At 45.3% G+C, this 25939-nt stretch overlaps 1 protein-coding gene across 1 annotated transcript in view; it reads right to left on the minus strand.

The window, feature by feature from the left end:
• The window catches only part of LOC121578013 (piggyBac transposable element-derived protein 5), a 110262-nt gene that overhangs the window by 52378 nt on the left and 31945 nt on the right, over nt 1-25939 (minus strand). The window contains exon 2 of the mRNA XM_041892055.1: nt 9976-10406. Within this exon, the coding sequence (XP_041747989.1) occupies nt 9976-10406 (431 nt within the window). The remainder of the gene's footprint in view (nt 1-9975; nt 10407-25939) is intronic.

Consider the following 25939-nt stretch of genomic DNA (forward strand, 5'->3'; position numbering starts at 1 on the left):
TTTCGTATCCTCCCAGCCCACTTCGTTTCCTCCCAGCCCACTTCGCATCGTCCCAGCTCACTTCGTATCTTCCCAGCCCACTTTGTATCCTCCCAGACCACTTTGTATCCTCCCAGACCACCTCGTATCCTCCCAGACCACTTCGTATCCTCCCAGCCCACTTCGTATCCTCCCAGCCCACTTCGTATCCCACCAGCCCACTTTGTATCCTCCCAGACCAATTCACATCCTTCCAGCCCACTTCTTCCTCCCAGCCCACTTCGTATCCTCCCAGCCCACTTTGTATCCTCCCAAACCATTTTGTATTCTCCCAACCCACTTCGTAATCTCACAGACCACTTTGTATCCTCCCAGACCACTTCGTATCCTCCCAGCCCACTTCGTATCCTCCCAGACCACTTCGTATCCTCCCAGCCCACTTTGTATCCTCCCAGCCCACTTCGCATCGTCTCAGCCAACTTCGTATCATCTCAGACCACTTTGTATCATCCCAGACCACTTCGTATCCTCCCAGACCACCTTGTATCCTCCCAGACCACTTCTTCCACCCAGCCCACTTCGTATCCTCCCAGCCCACTTCGTTTCCTCCCAGCCCACTTCGCATCCTTACAGCCCACTTCGCATCCTTCCAGCCCACTTCGTTTCCTCCCAGACCAATTCGTATCCTCCCAGACCACTTTGTATCTTCCCAGACCACTTCGCATCCTCCCAGCCCACTTCGCATCCTCCCAGACCACTTCGCATCCTCCCAGACCACTTCGCATCCTCCCACTTCGTATCCTCCCAGACCACTTCGTATCCTCCTAGACCACTTCGTATCCTCCCAGACCACTTCCCATCCTCCCAGACCACTTCGCATCCTCCCAGCTCACTTCGTATCCTCCCAGAATCCTCCCAGACCACTTCGTATCCTCCCAGCCCACTTTGTATCCTTCCAGACTATTTCGTATACTCCCAGACCACTTCGTATCCTCCCAGACCACTTAGTATCCACCCATACCACTTTGCATCCTCCCAGCTCACTTCGTATCTTCCCAGCCCACTTTGTATCCTCCCAGACCACTTCGTATCCTCCCAGACCACCTCGTATCCTCCCAGACCACTTCGTATCCTCCCAGACGACTTTGCATCCTCCCAGACCACTTCGCATCCTTCCAGACCACTTCTTCCTCCCAGCCCACTTCGTATCCTCCCAGCACACTTAGTTTCCTCCCAGCCCACTTCGTTTCCTCCCAGCCCACTTCGTTTCCTCCCAGCCCACTTCGTATCCTCCCAGCCCACTTCGTATCATCCCAGCCCATCCTCCCAGCCCATCCTCCCAGACCACTTCGTATCCTCCCCAGACCACTTCGTATCCTCCCAGCACATTTCGTATCCTCCCAGCCCACTTCGTTTCCTCCCAGCCCACTTCGCATCGTCCCAGCTCACTTCGTATCTTCCCAGCCCACTTTGTATCCTCCCAGACCACTTTGTATCCTCCCAGACCACCTCGTATCCTCCCAGACCACCTCGTATCCTCCCAGACCACTTTGCATCCTCCCAGACCACTTTGCATTCTCCCAGACCACTTCGCATCCTTCCAGCACACTTCTTCCTCCCAGCCCACTTCGTTTCCTCCCAGCCCACTTCGTTTCCTCCCAGCCCACTTTGTATCATCCCAGCCCATCCTCCCAGCCCATCCTCCCAGACCACTTCGTATCCTCAAAGACCACCTCGTATCCTCCCAGACCACCTCGTATCCTCCCAGACCACTTTGCATCCTCCCAGACCACTTTGCATCCTCCCAGACCACTTTGCATCCTTCCAGCCCACTTCTTCCTCCCAGCCCACTTCGTTTCCTCCCAGCCCACTTCGTTTCCTCCCAGCCCACTTCGTATCATCTCAGCCCATCCTCCCAGCCCATCCTCCCAGACCACTTCGTATCCTCCCAGACCACCTCGTATCCTCCCAGGCCACTTTGTATCCTCCAAAACTATTTCGTATACTCCCAGACCACGTAGTATCCACCCATACCACTTCACATCCTCCCAGACCACTTCACATCGTCCCGGCTCACTTCGTATCTTCCCAGCCCACTTTGTATCCTCCCAGACCACTTCGTATCCTCCCAGACCACTTCGTATCCTCCCAGACCACCTCGTATCCTCCCAGACCACTTCGTATCCTCCCAGACCACTTCGTTTCCTCCCAGCCCACTTAGTTTCCTCCCAGCCCACTACGTATCCTCCCAGCCCACTTCGTATCATCCCAGCCCATCCTCCCAGCCCATCCTCCCAGACCACTTCGTATCCTCCCAGACCACTTCGTTTCCTCCCAGCCCACTTCGTTTCCTCCCAGCCCACTTCGTATCCTCCCAGCCCACTTTGCATCCTCCCAGACCACTTCGTATCCTCCCAGACCACTTCGTTTCCTCCCAGCCCACTTAGTTTCCTCCCAGCCCACCTCATATCCTCCCAGACCACTTCGCATCCTCCCAGACCACTTTGCATCCTCCCAGACCACTTCGCATCCTTCCAGCCCACTTCTTCCTCCCAACCCACTTCGTATCCTCCCAGCACATTTCGTATCCTCCCAGCCCACTTCGTTTCCTCCCAGCCCACTTCGTATCCTCCCAGCCCACTTCGTATCATCCCAGCCCATCCTCCCAGCCCATCCTCCCAGACCACTTCGTATCCTCCCAGACCACTTCGTATCCTCCCAGCACATTTCATATCCTCCCAGCACATTTCGTATCCTCCCAGCCCACTTCGTTTCCTCCCAGCCCACTTCGTTTCCTCCCAGCCCACTTCGCATCATCCCAGCACACTTCGTATCTTCCCAGCCCACTTTGTATCCTCCCAGACCACTTCGTATCCTCCCAGACCACCTCGTATCCTCCCAGACCACTTCGTATCCTCCCAGACCACTTTGCATCCTCCCAGACCCCTTCGCATCCTTCCAGCCCACTTAGTTTCCTCCCAGCCCACCTCATATCCTCCCAGACCACTTCGCATCCTCCCAGACCACTTTGCATCCTCCCAGACCACTTCGCATCCTCCCAGACCACTTCTTCCTCCCAGCCCACTTAGTTTCCTCCCAGCCCACCTCATATCCTCCCAGACCACTTCGCATCCTCCCAGACCACTTTGCATCCTCCCAGACCACTTCTTCCTCCCAACCCACTTCGTATCCTCCCAGCACATTTCGTATCCTCCCAGCCCACTTCGTTTCCTCCCAGCCCACTTCGTATCCTCCCAGCCCACTTCGTATCATCCCAGCCCACTTCGTATCATCCCAGCCCATCCTCCCAGCCCATCCTCCCAGACCACTTCGTATCCTCCCAGACCACTTCGTATCCTCCCAGCACATTTCGTATCCTCCCAGCACATTTCGTATCCTCCCAGCCCACTTCGTTTCCTCCCAGCCCACTTCGTTTCCTCCCAGCCCACTTCGCATCATCCCAGCACACTTCGTATCTTCCCAGCCCACTTTGTATCCTCCCAGACCACTTCGTATCCTCCCAGACCACCTCGTATCCTCCCAGACCACTTCGTATCCTCCCAGACCACTTTGCATCCTCCCAGACCACTTCGTATCCTCCCAAACCACTTCGTTTCCTCCCAGCCCACTTTGTTTCCTCCCAGCCCACTTAGTTTCCTCCCAGCCCACTTCGTATCCTCCCAGCCCACTTCTTCCTCCCAGCCCACTTTGTTTCCTCCCAGCCCACTTCGTTTCCTCCCAGCCCACTTCGTTTCCTCCCAGCCCACTTCGTATCCTCCCAGCCCACTTCGTATCATCCCAGCCCATCCTCCCAGCCCATCCTCCCAGACCACTTCGTATCCTCCCAGACCACTTCGTATCCTCCCAGCACATTTCGTATCCTCCCAGCGCAGTTCGTTTCCTCCCAGCCCACTTCGCATCGTCCCAGCTCACTTCGTATCTTCCCAGCCCACTTTGTATCCTCCCAGACCACTTTGTATCCTCCCAGACCACCTCGTATCCTCCCAGACCACTTCGTATCCTCCCAGACCACTTTGCATCCTCCCAGACCACTTTGCAACCTTCCAGACCACTTCGCATCCTTCCAGCCCACTTCTTCCTCCCAGCCCACTTCGTATCCTCCCAGACCACTTCGTATCCTCCCAGACCACTTCGTATCCTCCCAGACCACTTCGCATGCTTCCAGCCCACTTCTTCCTCCCAGCCCACTCCGTATCCTCCCAGCCCACTTCGCATCGTCCCAGCTCACTTCGTATCTTCCCAGCCCACTTTGTATACTCCCAGACCACTTCGCATCCTCCCAGCCCACTTCGCATCCTTCCAGCCCACTTCGCATCCTCCCAGACCACTTCGTATCCTCCCACTTCGTATCCTCCCAGACCACTTCGTATCCTCCTAGACCACTTTGTATCCTCCCAGACCACTTCGCATCCTTACAGCCCACTTCTCATCCTTCCAGTCCACTTCGTCTCCTCTCAGTCCACTTCGTATCCTCCCAGCCCACTTTGTATCCTCCCAGCCCACTTTGTATCCTCCCAGCCCACTTTGTATCCTCCCAGACCACTCCGCATCCTATAAGTTCCCCTATGTTATGTTTGTATCTTGTGTGTTATTGTTCCACCTGTCGTGTTTTGATAGGTTCGGTGCCTTGGCTCTACGTAGTTGTTTTACGCACTCCGCGTGTTTTGACTCTTCTTGTTGTTTTACGCACTGGCGTATTTGTTCGCCTCCAGTGTTTTTGAGGCCGTTTATTTTGTGTCTATTTCAAGTGTTAGTAAATTCGTCTTGACTTATCCTCGTTGTCCTGCGCTTGACTCTACCACCGCATCCACATCAGCACACCCTGACAGAATAACACACCACCTATGGAGTCAGCAGGAGCAGCGGCGGTAGCCGAGTCACTGGAGGATCGGGTCAGGAGCCAGGACGCCATGATCCATCGACTCGGCTCCGCCATGCAAGGCGTCATGGACACTCTGCGCCGATGGGAAAGAGAAGGCCTGCCCACACCTCCTCCTACCTTACCACCACCATCGGCCAGCCCCATCATACCAGCTCCGGAGTCCAGTGGGATTCGGCTCTCGCTCCCGAGGGCATATGATGGCACCGCAGCCGGGTGTCAGGGGTTCCTCCTTCAGGTGGAACTCTACCTGGCAATCATACACCCGGCGCCCTCGGGATACGAGAGGGTTTCCGCCCTCATCTCCTGTCTCTCCGGCAAGGCATTGGAGTGGGCCAATGCCGAATGGAGGGGAATAGACGCCGCCACCATCAGCTACGCGGAGTTCTCCCGCCGCTTCAGGGCTGTGTTCGATCACCCCCCAGAGGGTAAAGCGGCGGGAGAGTGTCTGTTCCACCTCCGACAGGGGAAGAGGAGCGCACAGGAGTTCGCCCTGGACTTCCGGACTCTAGCGGCGGATGCGGGGTGGAATGAGAGGGCCCTCATCGACCACTATCGGTGCAGCCTGCGAGAGGACGTTCGACGAGAGTTGGCCTGCAGGGACACCAATCTAACCTTCAACCAGTTGGTGGACATGTCAATCCGTCTGGATACCCTGCTGGCCACCCGCGGACGTCCGGAGTTGGGGCCGTCCATTCCATCCCCCAGCACCTCCGAGCCGAGCCCTATGGAGCTCGGAGGTGCTGGCGCTAGAGAGAAGAGGAGAGAGATCCGGAGGGAGGTCGTCCCCTGCACCAACTGTGGCCGTAGAGGACACACTGCGGTTCGGTGCTGGGGAGGGCCTCCAGGGGATCGAGGAAACAGGGCACGCACTGGGGAGTCATTCCAGGTGAGTAGGCGCCCAACTCACCCAGAGCTCTCTGTTGTTCATTTATGTATACCTGTAGTATTTCCCCTGGTTGCATCTCATTCCCAGCATAAGGCGCTAGTCGATTCAGGCGCAGCTGGGAATTTTATTGATCTGAATTTTTGTGTGAAGTTAGGGATTCCCCTCCTACCCGTAGATGTGCCTTTCCCTATTCATGCCCTAGATAGCCGTCCGTTGGGATCTGGTTTGATTAGGGAGGTCACAGCACCACTAAAGATGACGGCGCAGGGGGGTCATGAAGAGATCATTCAGTTATATCTGATCGACTCTCCTGTGTATCCCGTGGTGTTTGGGCTTCCTTGGTTAATCACCCATGACCCCACCATTTCGTGGCAACAGAGGGCTCTCAAGGAGTGGTCTAACCAGTGTGTTGGGCGATGTCTAGGGGTTTCCGTAGGGGCGACCACGGTGGAAAGTCCGAACCAATTGCCCGCATTGCACATTCCTCCTGAGTATGAGGATTTGGCACTCGTGTTCAGCAAGACTAGGGTAACGCAATTGCCACCTCATAGACAGGGGGATTGTGCGATAGACCTCCAGGCAGGCGCTGCACTTCCACGGAGTCATGTGTATCCTCTGTCTCAAGAGGAGAAGGCGGCTATGGAGACATACATAGCCGAGTCTCTGAGACAGGGATACATACGGCCCTCCACTTCCCCTGCATCCTCAAGTTTCTTTTTTGTGAAGAAGAAGGATGGAGGGTTGCGCCCGTGTATTGATTACCGTAGTCTCAATCAGATCACAGTGAAATATAGTTATCCACTCCCTCTGATTGCGAGTATGACGGAATCATTACACGGAGCGCGTTTCTTCACAAAACTGGATCTCAGGAGCGCCTACAACTTGGTGCGCATTAGGGAGGGAGATGAATGGAAGACAGCATTTAGTACTACCTCGGGTTTCCACCCTGAGAGTAATGGGCAGGTGGAGAGAGTGAACCAGGATGTGGGTAGGTTTCTGAGATCGTATTGCCAGGACCGGCAGGAGGAGTGGTCGGGGTATATCCCCTGGGCGGAGATTGCCCAGAATTCTCTTCGCCATTCCTCTACTAATCTGACCCCTTTCCAGTGTGTGTTGGGGTATCAGCCGGTTCTGGCACCATGGCATCAGAGCCAGATCGAGGCTCCTGCGGTGGATGAGTGGTTTCGGCGCTCGGAGGAGACATGGAACGCTGCGCATGTACATCTGCAGCGGGCTATCCGTCGGCAGAAGGCGAGCGCCGATCTCCACCGCAGTGAGGGTCCAGTGTACGCACCTGGAGATCGAGTCTGGCTCTCGACTCGAAACCTGCCCCTTCGCCTGCCCTGCCGGAAGCTGGGTCGGCGGTTTGTGGGGCCATTTAAAGTCCTGAGGAGATTGAACGAGGTATGTTACAGGTTACAACTGCCTAATGATTATCACATTAACCCCTCGTTCCATGTGTCTCTCCTCAGGCCGGTGGTAGCTGGTCCACTCCAGGACAATGAGATACGGGAGACTCCTCCGCCCCCACTGGACATCGAGGGGGCTCCGGCGTACTCAGTCCAGTCCATCGTGGATTCGAGACGTCGGATGGGGGGTCTGCAGTATCTCGTGGAGTGGGAGGGGTACGGCCCGGAGGAACGGTGCTGGGTGCCTAGGAGGGACATTTTAGATCCCTCCCTCCTGACGGAGTTCCACCGGAGTCATCCCACGCGCCCTGCTCCGCGTCCTCCTGGCCGTCCCCGAGGCCAGGGTCGGCGCACGGCTGGAGCTGCGCGTCAAGTGGGGGGGTACTGTCACGGATGCCGCCGAGGCTGCTCCTCCTCCTTGCTCGGGCAGGCTTCGGCGTTCGTCGTCCCCGGAGTACTAGCTACTACCGTTTGATGTTTTCGATGTTTGTTTTGTCATGTCTAGTTAGTGCACCTGTTTCGTATTCTGTATTGATTGTGTCACCTATAAGTTCCCCTATGTTATGTTTGTATCTTATGTGTTATTGTTCTACCTGTCGTGTTTTGATAGGTTCGGTGCCTTGGCTCTACGTAGTTGTTTTACGCACTCCGCGTATTTTGACTCTTCTTGTTGTTTTACGCACTGCGCGAATTTGTTCGCCTCCAGTGTTTTTGAGGCCGTTTATTTTGTGTCTATTTCAAGTGTTAGTAAATTCGTCTTGACTTATCCTCGTTGTCCTGCGCTTGACTCTACCACCGCATCCACATCAGCACACCCTGACAGTCTAAATGACAACCTACAGTTGAAGTCGGAAGTTTACATACACTTAGGTTGGAGTCATTAAAACTCGTTTTTCAACCACTCCACAAATTTCTTGTTAACAAACTATAGTTTTGGCAGGTTGGTTAGGACATCTACTTTGTGCATGACACAAGTAATTTTCTCAACAATTGTTTACAGACAGATTATTTCACTTATAATTCACTGTATCTCAATTCCAGTGGGTCAGAAGTTTACATACACTAAGTTGACTGTGCCTTTAAACAGTTTGGAAAATTCCAGAAAATGATGCCATGGCTTTAGAAGCTTCTGAAAGGCTAATTGACATCATTTGAGTCAATTGGAGGTGTACCTGTGGATGTATTTCAAGGCCTACCTTCACAGTGCCTCTTTGCTTGACATCATGGGAAAATCAAAAGAAATCAGCCAAGACCTCAGAAAACAAATTGTAGACCTCCACAAGTCTGGTTCATCATTGGGAGCAATTTCCAAACGCCTGAAGGTACCACATTCATCTGTACAAACAATAGTATGCAAGTATAAACACCATTGGACCACGCAGCCGTCATACCGCTCAGGAAGGAGACGCGTTCTGTCTCCTAGAGATGAACGTACTTTGGTGCAAAACGTGCAAATCAATCCCAGAACAACAGCAAAGGACCTTGTGAAGATGCTGGAGGAAACAGGTACAAACGTATCTATATCCACAGTAAAAAGAGTCCTATAGCGACATAACCTGAAAGGCCGCTCAGCAAGGAAGAAGCCACTGCTCCAAAACCGCCATAAAAAAGCCAGACTACGGTTTGCAACTGCACATGGGGACAAAGATCGTACTTTTTGGAGAAACAATAATAGAACTGTTTGGCCATAATGACCATCGTTATGTTTGGAGGAAAAAGGGAGACGCTTGCAAGCTGAAGAACACCATCCCAACCGTGAAGCACCAGGGTGGCAGCATCATGCTGTGGGGGTGCTTTTCTGCAGGAGGGACTGGTGCACTTCACAAAATAGATGGCATCATGAGGAAGGAAAATGATGTAGATATATTGAAGCAACATCTCAAGACATCAGTCAGGAAGTTAAAGCTTGGTCGCAAATGGGTCTTCCAAATGGACAATGACCCCAAGCATACTTCCAAAGTTGTGGCAAAATGGCTTAAGGACAACAAAGTCAAGGTATTGGAGTGGCCATCACAAAGCCCTGACCTCAATCCTATTGAAAATGTGTGGGCAGAACTGAAAAAGCGTGTGCGAGCAAGGACGCCTACAAACCTGACTCAGTTTTACCAGCTCTGTCAGGTGGAATGGGCCAAAATTCACCCAACTTATTGTGGGAAGCTTGTGGAAGGCTACCTGAAATGTTTGACCCAAGTTAAACAATTTAAAGGCAATGCTACCAAATACTAACTGAGTGTATGTAAACTTCTGACCCACTGGGAATGTGATGAAAGAAATAAAAGCTGAAATTAATCATTATCTTTACTATTATTCTGACATTTCACATTCTTAAAATAAAGTGTTGATCCAAACTGACCTAAAACAGGAAATGTTTACTAGGATTAAATGTCAGGAATTGTGAAAAACTGAGTTTAAATGTTTTTGGCTAAGGTGTATGTAAACTTCCGACTTCAACTGTACCTACCTATCTGACCACTGTGTTGTATTTTGAGTCTGTTCTAAAAGTACCCAGAGCTGAACACACCAAGCTGCCCACTTGGCACAGATGTCAACAAATTTGAATTGAAGGCAGTCAATTCAGGAAGAACATTTAATTTAAAATTAAAAACATTGAAATAAATGGTTTATATTGAGAAGTCATTAAAAATGGATGCAGCTCTTTCAAATGGTTTCATTATTATTTAAGTGTACTTAAATAACAGTTTGAATTGACCCCAGCCCTGAATTGAACTCTATTTAACTGTCATCTGTACTAAACGTGTCCAAAGCTGAACAGTAAACACAGCAGCCCACTGCCATACCTGAGTCTGCGAGGGGCGGAAGGTGCTGCAGCCGAACGACTGCTGCAGTGAGTCCAGGAAGGGCTGGATCTTGTAGAGGCCATGGCTGCCGTGGCTGGAGCGGAAGGCCACGATGTGGAAGTACTTGAGGATCTTCTCGAAGCGCACCTGGCTCATCTTGAGTGCGATGCTGCGGTTGCTAAAGAAGCCGCTGCTCCAGATGCTGAGCACTGACTCACAGCGGTGAACGCTGGTGGAAGTCACGAAGCCCAGGAAGGCCTTCATCTCGGCTGCAGTCACATTTCGCCAGCCCTCGTCGCTGCCGAAGCGCTCCTGGTACTTCTTGGCGTACATGTTGGTCTGCGTCACCATGTTCTGGATGGCGTTGTCAGGCACAAAGAGCTGGAAGAAGTCCATGCAAGTGGCTGTGGCTGGCATTCTCTGGGTAGGGCCTGGTGACAGGGAGAGAGATAGACAGATGATAGAGCTGCAGTCAAAGCATCACTCGCCCATATCAAAACCTGCCTCAGATTGTTATTTTCATTTCACAGCATCAATCACAAATTACTTGTAAATTGAGTCTTACTGTGTAAAGGACTATGATTTCTAAAAGGGAATTACAGTATTTTAAGAGTATGGAGTTCTTTTGTACTCTAAAAAAGCACAACGTGTAGCATTTCTTTGCAGTCTTTGTTATTTGGATTGTGCTGTCAACCCTAGGGCTGCAATCAACTTCTATTCAACATGACAGTAACCATAATGTCATCGAAACAAGAATCAAGCTTTTTGGGCTTGAGGGAAGGGTTCATTATTGTCATGTGCTACACTATAGTGGATAGAAACAGTCATTGTCTTGTCTCGAACATATCAGATGAAACAATTAATTCCCGCTTATGCAAGCCGACAACTATAACCTTGTTTGGAAAAGCCCACTCATCGCCATTGACATACTGTAGTTTCCAATGCATGTTAATCCGCACCTCCAACAACGAATCTGTCAAACTACTCAAATTCGCAGATGACACCACTCTGGTCAGTCTCATCACCGATGGCGATCAGTTCATGTACCGTGGAGAGGTCGACCGGCTATCCACTGGGCACAGACGTCAGTTACATTTGGTTGAGTTGTCAACTAATGTGAATTCAATGCGAAATCAACAAATAATGTCACCATGTCATTGGATTAGGTTAAAAGTTGGGTGAAAAAAGGCAACATTTTCTTACATTGATGACTGTCACGCCCTGGCTCTGGGGACTCTTAAATGTTGAGCCAGGGTGTGTAGTTTCTATGTTATGTTTTCTATGTTTGAGTTTCTAGATCGTGTAGATCTATGTTGGCCAGGGTGGTTCCCAATCAGAGGCAGATGTAGTTCGTTGTCTCTGATTGGGGACCATAGTTAGGCAGCCGTTTGGCACCAGTCGGTGTGGGATCTTGTTCCGTATAGGTATGTTATTAGTCTACCTTGGACTTCACGTATCGTTTGTTTGTTGTTTTTGTCGTGTGTTCAGTACTAATAAATATGTACGCTTATCACGCTGCGCCTTGGTCCGTCTCATCCGTAAACGATCGTGACAATGACTTTTTTAAATAATCCAATCAGTTTTCCACATTGATTCATCGTCATCACATTGATTAGTATTTTTTTTATGACATGGAAACAACATTGATTCAACCAGTTTTTGCCCAGTGGGTAGTGGCCTGGTGCAGTCACAATAACCTAGAACACAGACAAAAACGTGGAGATGGTAGTTGACTTCAGAAAACGCCCCTCACCATCTCTCCCCCTCGAGATTGATGGCTCAAAACTGTTAGCTGAATCATTCAAATTCCTGGGGACCATCATCTCCCACAAACATCACAGCGGTCACCAAGAAGGCCCACCAGCGGATGTACTACTTGCAGAAATCTCCCAGTCAACCCTGATCTGGTTTTACGCATCAATAGTTGAGTCCATCCTCACCTCCTCCATCACCGTCTGGTTTGGGTCTGCCTCTGCCCGCTGCAAGGGCTAACTGCAACGCATTGTCTGGTCTGCAGTGAGGGTCATCGGCTGCCACCTGCCCTCCATCGAGGTCCTGCACTACTCCAGGGCAAGGAGGCGTGCAGGAAAGACCATTGCTGACCCCTCACAACCCCGGTCATCCCCGCTTCCAAAAATTATCCTCTTGCAGGTGGTTCAGGTTAACCATGACCAAAACCTCCCGCCACCTGAAAAGTTTATCCCCCAGGGCTGTGGCCCTCACCAACTGGCCATCTGGTCCATAGAGATTAAAGGAATATGCACTCTATGCTACAGTTTATTAAGTACACCACCCCGTTCACGTAAATGGTTCGCTCCTACAGAAAGTGAGTCACGTGGCCGTGGCTTGCTATATAAAGCAGGCAGACAGGCATCGAGGCATTCAGTTACTTTTCGATTGAAAGTTAGAATGGGCAAAACGAGACAAACAAAAAACATCCAGTCAGTGGAGAGGTCGAAGGATAATGGCAAGAATCGTGCAAGCTAACAGGCGGGCCACAAACAGTCAAATAACAGCACAGTACAACAGTGGTGTGCAGAACGGCATCTCGGAACGCACAACTTGTCGATCCTTGCCACGGATGGGCTATTGCAGCAGACGACCACACCGGGTTCCACTCCTATCAGCTAAAAACAAGAAGAAGTGGCTCCAGTGAGCACATGATCACCAACACTGGAAAATAGAGGAGAGGAAAAACATCACCTGGTCCCACAAATCCTGGTTCCTGTTGCGTCATGCTGATGGCAGAGTCAGGATCTGTCCATGGCCCCATCCTGCCTGGTGTCAACGGTAACGGCTGGTGGAGGTGGTGTATTGGTGTGGGGAATGTTTTCCAGGCACATGTTAGGTCCCTAGATACCAATTGAGCAACGTTTCCATGCCCTGAAGAATTGGCCGTTCTGGAGGCAAAGGGTCCAACCCAGTACAAGAGGGGTGTACCTAATAAACTGAGTGTATATTCATATTGATACTGTACATTTGTACGTCCACTGTATATCAACCGTATACCCACTGTATATCAACCGTATACCCACTAAATATCCACCGTATATCCACTGTATATCAACCGTATACCCACTGTATATCCACTGTATACCCACAGTATATCAACAGTATACCCACTGTATATCCACCGTATATCCACTGTATATCAACCATATACCCACTGTATATCCACCTTATACCCACTGTATATCCACCGTATACCCACTGTATATACACCGTATACCCACTGTATATCAACCGTATACCCACTGTATACCCACTGTATATCAACTGTAAACCCACTGTATATCAACCGTATATCCACCGTATATCCACTGTATATCAACCGAACACCCACAGTATATCAACCGTTTACCCACTGTATATAAACCATATACCCACTGTATATCCACAGTATATCCACTGTATATCAACCATATACCCACTGTATATCCACCTTATACCCACTGTATATCCACCGTATACCCACTGTATATACACCGTATACCCACTGTATATCAACCGTATACCCACTGTATATCAACCGTATACCCACTGTATACCCACTGTATATCAACTGTAAACCCACTGTATATCAACCGTATATCCACTGTATATCAACCGAATACCCACTGTATATCAACCGTATACCCACTGTATATCAACCGTATACCCACTGTATATCCACCGTATATCCACTGTATATCCACTGTATATAAACCGTATACCCACTGTATATCCACAGTATACCAACAATATACCCACTGTATATCCACCGTATATCCACTGTATATCAACCGTATACCCACTATATATCAACCATATACCCACTGTATATCCACCGTATACCCACTGTATATCCATTGAATATCCACCGTATACCCACTGTATATCCACCATATACCCACTGTATATCAACCGTATATCCACTGTATATCAACAGTATACCCACTGTATATCAACCGTATACCCACTGTATATCAACCATATACCCACTGTATACCCACTGTATATCAACCATAAACCCACTGTATATCAACCGTATATCCACTGTATATCAACCGAATACCCACTGTATATCAACCGTATACCCACTGTATATCCACCGTATACCCACAGTATATCCACTGTATATCCACCGTATACCCACAGTATACCCACTGTATATCCACCATATATCAACCGAATACCCACTGTATATCAACCGTATACCCACTGTATATCCACTGTATATCAACCGAATACCCACTGTATATCAACCGTATACCCACTGTATATCCACCATATACCCACTGTATATCAACCGTATATCCACTGTATATCAACCGTATACCCACTGTATACCAACCGTATACCCACTGTATATCAAACGTAAACCCACTGTATATCAACCGTATATCCACAGTATATCCACTGTATATCAACCGTATACCCACTGTATATCCACTGTATACCAACAGTATATCAACAGTATACCCACTGTATATCCACCGTATATCCACTGTATATCAACCGTATACCCACTGTATATCCACCTTATACCCACTGTATATCCACCTTATACCCACTGTATATCCACCGTATACCCACTCTATATACACCGTATACCCACTGTATATCAACCGTATACCCACTGTATATCAACCATATACCCACTGTATACCCACTGTATATCAACCATAAACCCACTGTATATCAACCGTATATCCACTGTATATCAACCAAATACCCACTGTATATCAACCGTATACCCACTATATATCCACCGTATACCCACAGTATATCCACTGTATATCCACCGTATACCCACAGTATACCCACTGTATATCCACCATATATCAACCGAATACCCACTGTATATCAACCGTATACCCACTGTATATCCACTGTATATCAACCGAATACCCACTGTATATCAACCGTATACCCACTGTATATCCACCATATACCCACTGTATATCAACCGTATATCCACTGTATATCAACCGTATACCCACTGTATACCAACCGTATACCCACTGTATACCCACTGTATATCAAACGTAAACCCACTGTATATCAACCGTATATCCACAGTATATCCACTGTATATCAACCGTATACCCACTGTATATCCACTGTATACCAACAGTATATCAACAGTATACCCACTGTATATCCACCGTATATCCACTGTATATCAACCGTATACCCACTGTATATCCACCTTATACCCACTGTATATCCACCTTATACCCACTGTATATCCACCGTATACCCACTCTATATACACCGTATACCCACTGTATATCAACCGTATACCCACTGTATATCAACCGTAAACCCACTGTATATCCACCGTATATCCACTGTATATAAACCGAATACCCACTGTATATCAACCGTATACCCACTGTATATCCACCGTATACCCACAGTATATCCACTGTATATCCACAGTATATCAACCGTATACCCACTGTATATCCACTGTATACCAACAGTATATCAACAGTATACCCACTGTATATCCACCGTATATCCACTGTATATCAACCGTATACCCACTGTATATCCACCTTATACCCACTGTATATCCACCTTATACCCACTGTATATCCACCGTATACCCACTCTATATACACCGTATACCCACTGTATATCAACCGTATACCCACTGTATATCAACCGTAAACCCACTGTATATCCACCGTATATCCACTGTATATAAACCGAATACCCACTGTATATCAACCGTATACCCACTGTATATCCACCGTATACCCACAGTATATCCACTGTATATCCACAGTATATCCACTGTATATCCACAGTATATCCACTGTATATCCACCGTATATCAACCGTATACCCACTGTATATCCACCGTATACCCACTGTATATCAACCGTATACCCACTGTATATAAACCGTATACCCACTGTATATCAACCGTATACCCACTGTATATCCACCGTATATCCACTGTATATCCACTGTATATAAACCATATATCCACAGTATATCCACTGTATATCAACCGAATACCCACTGTATATCAACCGTATACCCACTGTATATCCACCATATACCCACTGTATATCAACCGTATACCCACTGTATATCAACCGTATACCCACTGTATATCAACCGTATACCCACTGTATATCAACCGTATACCCACTGTATACCCACTGTATATCAACCATAAACCCATTGTATATCAACAGTATATCCACCGTATATCCACTGTATATCAACCGAATACCCACTGTATATCAACCGTATACCCACTGTATATCCACCGTATACCCACAGTATATCCACAGTATATCCACCGTATACCCACAGTATATCCACTGTATATCCACCGTATATCAACCGAATACCCACTGTATATCAACCGTATACCCACTGTATATCCACTGTATATCAACCGAATACCCACTGTATATCAACCGTATACCCACTGTATATCCACCATATACCCACTGTATATCCACCATATATCCACTGTATATCAACCGTATACCCACTGTATATCAACCATATACCCACGGTATATCCACCGTATACCCACTGTATATCCACTGAATATCCACCGTATACCCACTGTATATCCAACGTATACCCACTGTATATCAACCGTATACCCACTGTATATCAACCGTATACCCACTGTATATCAACCATATACCCACGGTATATCCACTGTATACCCACTGTATATCCACTGAATATCCACCGTATACCCACTGTATATCCAACGTATACCCACTGTATATCAACCGTATACCCACTGTATATCAACCGTATACCCACTGTATACCCACTGTATATCAACCGTAAACCCACTGTATATCAACCGTATATCCACAGTATATCCACTGTATATCCACCGTATATCCACTGTATATCAACCATATACCCACTGTATATCCACCATATATCCAATGTATATCCACTGTATATCCACCATATACCCACAGTATATCAACAGTGTACCCACTGTATTCACACAGTATATCCACTGTATATCCACCGTATACCCACAGTATATCCACTGTATATCCACCGTATTTCAACCGAATACACACTGTATATCAACCATATACCCACTGTATATCCACTGTATATCAACCGAATACCCACTGTATATCAACCGTATACCCACTGTATATCCACCATATACCCACTGTATATCCACCGTATATCCACTGTATATCAACCGTATACCCACTTTATATCAACCATATACCCACTGTATACCCTCTGTATACCCACTGTATATCAACCGTATATCCACAGTATATCCACAGCATATCCACTGTATACCCACCGTATATCCACTGTATATCAACCGTATACCCACTGTATATCCACCGTATACCCACAGTATATCCACTGTATATCCACCGTATACCCACCGTATATCCACTGTATATCAACCATATACCCACTGTATATCCACCGTATATCCAATGTATATCCACTGTATATCAACCGTATACCCACTGTATATCCACCATATACCCACAGTATATCAACAGTATACCCACTGTATATCCACTGTATATCAACCGTATACCCACTGTATATCAACCGTATACCCACTGTATATCAACCGTATAACCACAGTATATCCACCGTATACCCACTGTATATCCACCGTATATCCACTGTATATCAACCGTATACCTACTATATATACACTGTATATTTGTATATCCACTGCTCATTCTCTTATAGCTCTATGCTCACTCTACCTAGTTGTATATAATGTATGGAAACCACTCTACCTAGTTGTATATAATGTATTGAAACCACTCTACCTAGCTGTATATAATGTATGTAAACCACTCCACATAGTTGTATATAATGTATTGAAACCAATCTACCTAGTTGTGTATAATGTATTGAAACCACTCTACATAGTTGTATATAATGTATTGAAACCACTCTACCTAGTTGTATATAATGTAATGAAACCACTCTACCTAGTTGTATATAATGTATTGAAACCAATCTACCTAGTTGTGTATAATGTATTGAAACCACTCTACATAGTTGTATATAATGTATTGAAACCAATCTACCTAGTTGTGTATAATGTATTGAAACCACTCTACATAGTTGTATATAATGTATTGAAACCACTCTACCTAGTTGTATATAATTTATTGAAAACACTCTAACCAGTTGTATATAATGTATGTAAACCATACTACCTAGTTGTATATAATGTATTGAAACCACTCTACCTAGTTGTATATAATGTATTGAAACCACTCTACCTAGTTGTATATAATGTATTGAAACCACTCTACCTAGTTGTATATAATGTATGTAAACAACTCTACCTAGTTGAATATAATGTATGTAAACGTTGTGTAAAGCAGCACCATATCACCAGGTAACATTCTGACTATGTTGACTATCACTAGCACCACCATCACCAGGTAACATCCTGACTATATTGTCTATCACTAGCAGCGCCATATCACCAAGTAACATTCTGACTATGTTATCTATCACTAGCAGCACCATATCACCAAGTAACATTCTGACTATGTTGTCTATCACTAGCAGCACCATATCACCAAGTAACATTCTGACTATGTTGTCTATCACTAGCAGCACCATCACCAAGTAACATTCTGACTATGTTGTCTATCACTAGCAGCACCATATAACCAAGTAGAATTCTGACTATGTTGTCTATCACTAGCAGCACCATATAACCAAGTAGAATTCTGACTATGTTGTCTATCACTAGCAGCACCATATCACCAAGTAACATTCTGACTATGTTGTCTATCACTAGCAGCACCATATCACCAAGTAAAATTCTGACTATGTTGTCTATCACTAGCAGCACCATATCACCAAGTAACATTCTGACTATGTTGTCTATCACTAGCAGCACCATATCACCAGGTAACATTCTGACTATGTTGACTATCACTAGCAGCACCATATCACTAGGTAACATTCTGACTATGTTGTCTATCACTAGCAGCACCATATCACCAAGTAACATTCTGACTATGTTGACTATCACTAGCAGCACCACATCACCTAGTAACATTCTGACTATGTTGTCTATCACTAGCAGCACCATATCACCAAGTAACATTCTGACTATGTTGTCTATCGCTAGCAGCACCACATCACCAAGTAACATTCTGACTATGTTGACTATCACTAGCAGCACCACATCACCTAGTAACATTCTGAGTATGTTGTCTATCACTAGCAGCACCATATCACCAAGTAACATTCTGACTATGTTGTCTATCACTAGCAGCACCATATCACCAAATAACATTCTGACTATGTTGACTATGACTAGAAGCACCATCACCAAGTAACATTCTGACTATGTTGTCTATCACTAGCAGCACCATATCACAAAGTAAAATTCTGACTACGTTGACTATCACTAGCAGCACCATATCACCAAGTAACATTCTGAATATGTTGTCTATCACTAGCAGCAACATATCACCAAGTAACATTCTGACTATGTTGACTATCATTAGCAGCACCATATCACCAAGTAACATTCTGACTATGTTGTCTATCACTAGCAGCACCATATCACCAAGTAACATTCTGACTATGTTGTCTATCACTAGCAGCACCATATCACCAAGTAACATTCTGACTATGTTGTCTATCACTAGCAGCACCATATCACCAAGTAACATTCTGACTATGTTGTCTATCACTAGCAGCACCATATCACCAAGTAAAATTCTGACTATGTTGTCTATCACTAGCAGCACCATATCACCTAGGTAGCATTCTGAGTATGTTGTCTATCACTAGCAGCACTATATCACCAGGTAACATTCTGACTATGTTGTCTATCACTAGCAGCACCATATCACTAGGTAACATTCTGACTATGTTGTCTATCACTAGCAGCACCATATCACCTAGTAACAATCTGACTATGTTGACTATCACTAGCAGCACCACAACACCAAGTAACATTCTGACTATGTTGTCTATCACTAGCAGCACCATATCACCAAGTAACATTCTGACTATGTTGTCTATCACTAGCAGCACCATATCACCAAGTAACATTCTGACTATGTTGACTATCACTAGCAGCACCACATCACCAAGTAACATTCTGACTATGTTGTCTATCACTAGCAGCACCACATCACCAAGTAACATTCTGAGTATGTTGTCTATCACTAGCAGCACCATATCACCAAGTAACATTCTGACTATGTTGTCTATCACTAGCAGCACCATATCACCAAGTAACATTCTGACTATGTTGTCTATCACTAGCAGCACCATATCACCAGGTAACATTCTGACTATGTTGTCTATCACTAGCAGCACCATATCACCAAGTAACATTCTGACTATGTTGTCTATCACTAGCACCACCATATCACCAAGTAACATTCTGACTATGTTGTCTATCACTAGCAGCACCATATCACCAAGTAACATTCTGACTATGTTGTCTATCACTAGCAGCACCATATCACCAAGTAAAATTCTGACTATGTTGTCTATCACTAGCAGCACCATATCACTAGGTAGCATTCTGAGTATGTTGTCTTTCACTAGCAGCACCATATCACCAGGTAACATTCTGACTATGTTGTCTATCACTAGCAGCACCATATCACTAGGTAACATTCTGACTATGTTGTCTATCACTAGCAGCACCATATCACCAAGTAACATTCTGACTATGTTGACTATCACTAGCAGCACCACATCACCTAGTAACATTCTGACTATGTTGTCTATCACTAGCAGCACCATATCACCAAGTAACATTCTGACTATGTTGTCTATCACTAGCAGCACCATATCACCAAGTAACATTCTGACTATGTTGACTATCACTAGCAGCACCACATCACCAAGTAACATTCTGACTATGTTGACTATCACTAGCAGCACCATATCACCAAGTAACATTCTGACTATGTTGTCTATCACTAGCAGCACCATATCACCAAGTAACATTCTGACTATGTTGACTATCACTAGCAGCACCATATCACCAAGTAACATTCTGACTATGTTGTCTATCACTAGCAGCACCATATCACTAGGTAACATTCTGACTATGTTGTCTATCACTAGCAGCACCATATCACCAAGTAACATTCTGACTATGTTGTCTATCACTAGCAGCACCATATCACCAAGTAACATTCTGACTATGTTGACTATCACTAGCAGCACCATATCACCAAGTAAAATTCTGACTATGTTGTCTATCACTAGCAGCACCATATCACCAAATAACATTCTGACTATGTTGTCTATCACTAGCAGCACCATCACCAAGTAACATTCTGACTATGTTGACTATCACTAGCAGCACCATCACCAAGTAACATTCTGAGTATGTTGTCTATCACTAGAAGCACCATCACCAAGTAACATTCTGACTATGTTGACTATCACTAGCAGCAACATATCACCAAGTAACATTCTGAGTATGTTCACTATCACTAGCAGGACCAATCACCAAGTAACATTCTGACTATGTTGTCTATCACTAGCAGCACCATATCACCAAGTAACATTCTGACTATGTTGAATATCACTAGCAGCACCATATCACCTAGTAACATTCTGAGTATGTTGTCTATCACTAGCAGCACCATATCACCAAGTAACATTCTGACTATGTTGTCTATCACTAGCAGCACCATATAACCAAGTAACATTCTGACAATGTTGTCTATCACTAGCAGCACCATATCACTAGGTAACATTCTGACTATGTTGTCTATCACTAGCAGCACCATATCACCAAGTAACATTCTGACTATGTTGTCTATCACTAGCAGCACCATATCACCAAGTAACATTCTGACTATGTTGTCTATCACTAGCAGCACCATATCACCAAGTAACATTCTGACTATGTTGTCTATCACTAGCAGCACCATATCACCAAGTAACATTCTGACTATGTTGACTATCACTAGCAGCACCATCACCAAATAACATTCTGACTATGTTGACTATCACTAGAAGCACCATCACCAAGTAACATTCTGACTATGTTGACTATCACTAGCAGCACCATATCACCAAGTAACATTCTGACTATGTTGACTATCACTAGCAGCACCATATCACCAAGTAACATTCTGACTATGTTGTATATCACTAGCAGCACCATATCACCAAGTAACATTCTGACTATGTTGACTATCACTAGCAGCACCATATCACCAAGTAACATTCTGACTATGTTGACTATCACTAGCAGCACCATCACCAAGTAACATTCTGAGTATGTTGTCTATCATTAGCAGCACCATATCACCAAGTAACATTCTGACTATGTTGACTATCACTAGCAGCACCATCACCAAGTAACATTCTGAGTATGTTGTCTATCACTAGCAGCACCATATCACCAAGTAACATTCTGACTATGTTGACTATCACTAGCAGCACCACATCACCTAGTAACATTCTGACTATGATGACTATCACTAGCAGCACCATCACCAAGTAACATTCTGACTATGTTGACTATCACTAGCAGCACCATATCACCAAGTAACATTCTGACTATGTTGTCTATCACTAGCAGCACCAATCACCAAGTAACATTCTGACTATGTTGACTATCACTAGCAGCACCATCACCAAGTAACATTCTGAGTATGTTGTCTATCACTAGAAGCACCATCACCAAGTAACATTCTGACTATGTTGACTATCACTAGCAGCAACATATCACCAAGTAACATTCTGAGTATGTTGACTATCACTAGCAGCACCATCACCAAGTAACATTCTGACTATGTTGTCTATCACTAGCAGCACCACATCACCTAGTAACATTCTGACTATGTTGAATATCACTAGCAGCACCACATCACCTAGTAACATTCTGAGTATGTTGTCTATCATTAGCAGCACCATATCACCAAGTAACATTCTGACTATGTTGTCTATCACTAGCAGCACCATATAACCAAGTAACATTCTGACAATGTTGTCTATCACTAGCAGCACCATATCACTAGGTAACATTCTGACTATGTTGTCTATCACTAGCAGCACCATATAACTAGGTAACATTCTGACTATGTTGTCTATCACTAGCAGCACCATATCACCAAGTAACATTCTGACTATGTTGTCTATCACTAGCAGCACCATATCACCAAGTAACATTCTGACTATGTTGTCTATCACTAGCAGCACCATATCACCAAGTAACATTCTGACTATGTTGTCTATCACTAGCAGCACCATATCACCAAGTAACATTCTGACTATGTTGACTATCACTAGCACCACCATATCACCAAGTAACATTCTGACTATGTTGTCTATCACTAGCAGCACCATATCACCAAGTAACATTCTGACTATGTTGACTATCACTAGCAGCAACATATCACCAAGTAACATTCTGAGTATGTTCACTATCACTAGCAGCACCATATCACCAAGTAACATTCTGACTATGTTGTCTATCACTAGCAGCACCACATCACCTAGTAACATTCTGACTATGTTGAATATCACTAGCAGCACCACATCACCTAGTAACATTCTGAGTATGTTGTCTATCATTAGCAGCACCATATCACCAAGTAACATTCTGACTATGTTGTCTATCACTAGCAGCACCATATAACCAAGTAACATTCTGACAATGTTGTCTATCACTAGCAGCACCATATCACTAGGTAACATTCTGACTATGTTGTCTATCACTAGCAGCACCATATAACTAGGTAACATTCTGACTATGTTGTCTATCACTAGCAGCACCATATCACCAAGTAACATTCTGACTATGTTGTCTATCACTAGCAGCACCATATCACCAAGTAACATTCTGACTATGTTGTCTATCACTAGCAGCACCATATCACCAAGTAACATTCTGACTATGTTGTCTATCACTAGCAGCACCATATCACCAAGTAACATTCTGACTATGTTGACTATCACTAGCAGCACCATATCACCAAGTAACATTCTGACTATGTTGTCTATCACTAGCAGCACCATATCACCAAGTAACATTCTGACTATGTTGTCTATCACTAGCAGCACCATATCACCAAGTAAAATTCTGACTATGTTGTCTATCACTAGCAGCACCATATCACTAGGTAGCATTCTGAGTATGTTGTCTATCACTAGCAGCACCATATCACCAGGTAACATTCTGACTATGTTGTCTATCACTAGCAGCACCATATCACTAGGTAACATTCTGACTATGTTGTCTATCACTAGCAGCACCATATCACCAAGTAACATTCTGACTATGTTGACTATCACTAGCAGCACCATCACCAAATAACATTCTGACTATGTTGACTATCACTAGAAGCACCATCACCAAGTAATATTCTGACTATGTTCTCTATCACTAGCAGCATCATATCACCAAGTAACATTCTGACTATGTTGACTATCACTAGCAGCACCATATCACCAAGTAACATTCTGACTATGTTGTATATCACTAGCAGCACCATATCACCAAGTAACATTCTGACTATGTTGACTATCACTAGCACCACCATATCACCAAGTAACATTCTGACTATGTTGTCTATCACTAGCAGCACCATATCACCAAGTAACATTCTGACTATGTTGTCTATCACTAGCAGCACCATATCACCAAGTAACATTCTGACTATGTTGTCTATCACTAGCAGCACCATATCACCAAGTAACATTCTGACTATGTTGTCTATCACTAGCAGCACCATATCACCAAGTAAAATTCTGACTATGTTGTCTATCACTAGCAGCACCATATCACTAGGTAGCATTCTGACTATGTTGTCTATCACTAGCAGCACCATATCACCAGGTAACATTCTGACTATGTTGTCTATCACTAGCAGCACCATATCACTAGGTAACATTCTGACTATGTTGTCTATCACTAGCAGCACCATATCACCAAGTAACATTCTGACTATGTTGACTATCACTAGCAGCACCACATCACCAAGTAACATTCTGACTATGTTGTCTATCACTAGCAGCACCATATCACTAGGTAACATTCTGACTATGTTGTCTATCACTAGCAGCACCATATCACCAAGTAACATTCTGACTATGTTGACTATCACTAGCAGCACCACATCACCAAGTAACATTCTGACTATGTTGACTATCACTAGCAGCACCATATCACCAAGTAACATTCTGACTATGTTGTCTATCACTAGCAGCACCATATCACCAAGTAACATTCTGACTATGTTGACTATCACTAGCAGCACCATATCACCAAGTAACATTCTGACTATGTTGTCTATCACTAGCAGCACCATATCACCAAGTAACATTCTGACTATGTTGACTATCACTAGCACCACCATATCACCAAGTAACATTCTGACTATGTTGTCTATCACTAGCAGCACCATATCACTAGGTAACATTCTGACTATGTTGTCTATCACTAGCAGCACCATATCACCAAGTAACATTCTGACTATGTTGACTATCACTAGCAGCACCACATCACCTAGTAACATTCTGACTATGTTGACTATCACTAGCAGCACCATATCACCAAGTAAAATTCTGACTATGTTGTCTATCACTAGCAGCACCATATCACCAAATAACATTCTGACTATGTTGTCTATCACTAGCAGCACCATCACCAAGTAACATTCTGACTATGTTGACTATCACTAGCAGCACCATCACCAAGTAACATTCTGAGTATGTTGTCTATCACTAGAAGCACCATCACCAAGTAACATTCTGACTATGTTGACTATCACTAGCAGCAACATATCACCAAGTAACATTCTGAGTATGTTGACTATCACTAGCAGGACCATATCACCAAGTAACATTCTGACTATGTTGTCTATCACTAGCAGCACCATATCACCTAGTAACATTCTGACTATGTTGACTATCACTAGCAGCACCATATCACCAAGTAACATTCTGACTATGTTGTCTATCACTAGCAGCACCATAT

The sequence above is a fragment of the Coregonus clupeaformis genome, chromosome 1, assembly GCF_020615455.1.
Source record: "Coregonus clupeaformis isolate EN_2021a chromosome 1, ASM2061545v1, whole genome shotgun sequence".
In the NCBI taxonomy this organism is placed as follows: domain Eukaryota; kingdom Metazoa; phylum Chordata; class Actinopteri; order Salmoniformes; family Salmonidae; genus Coregonus; species Coregonus clupeaformis.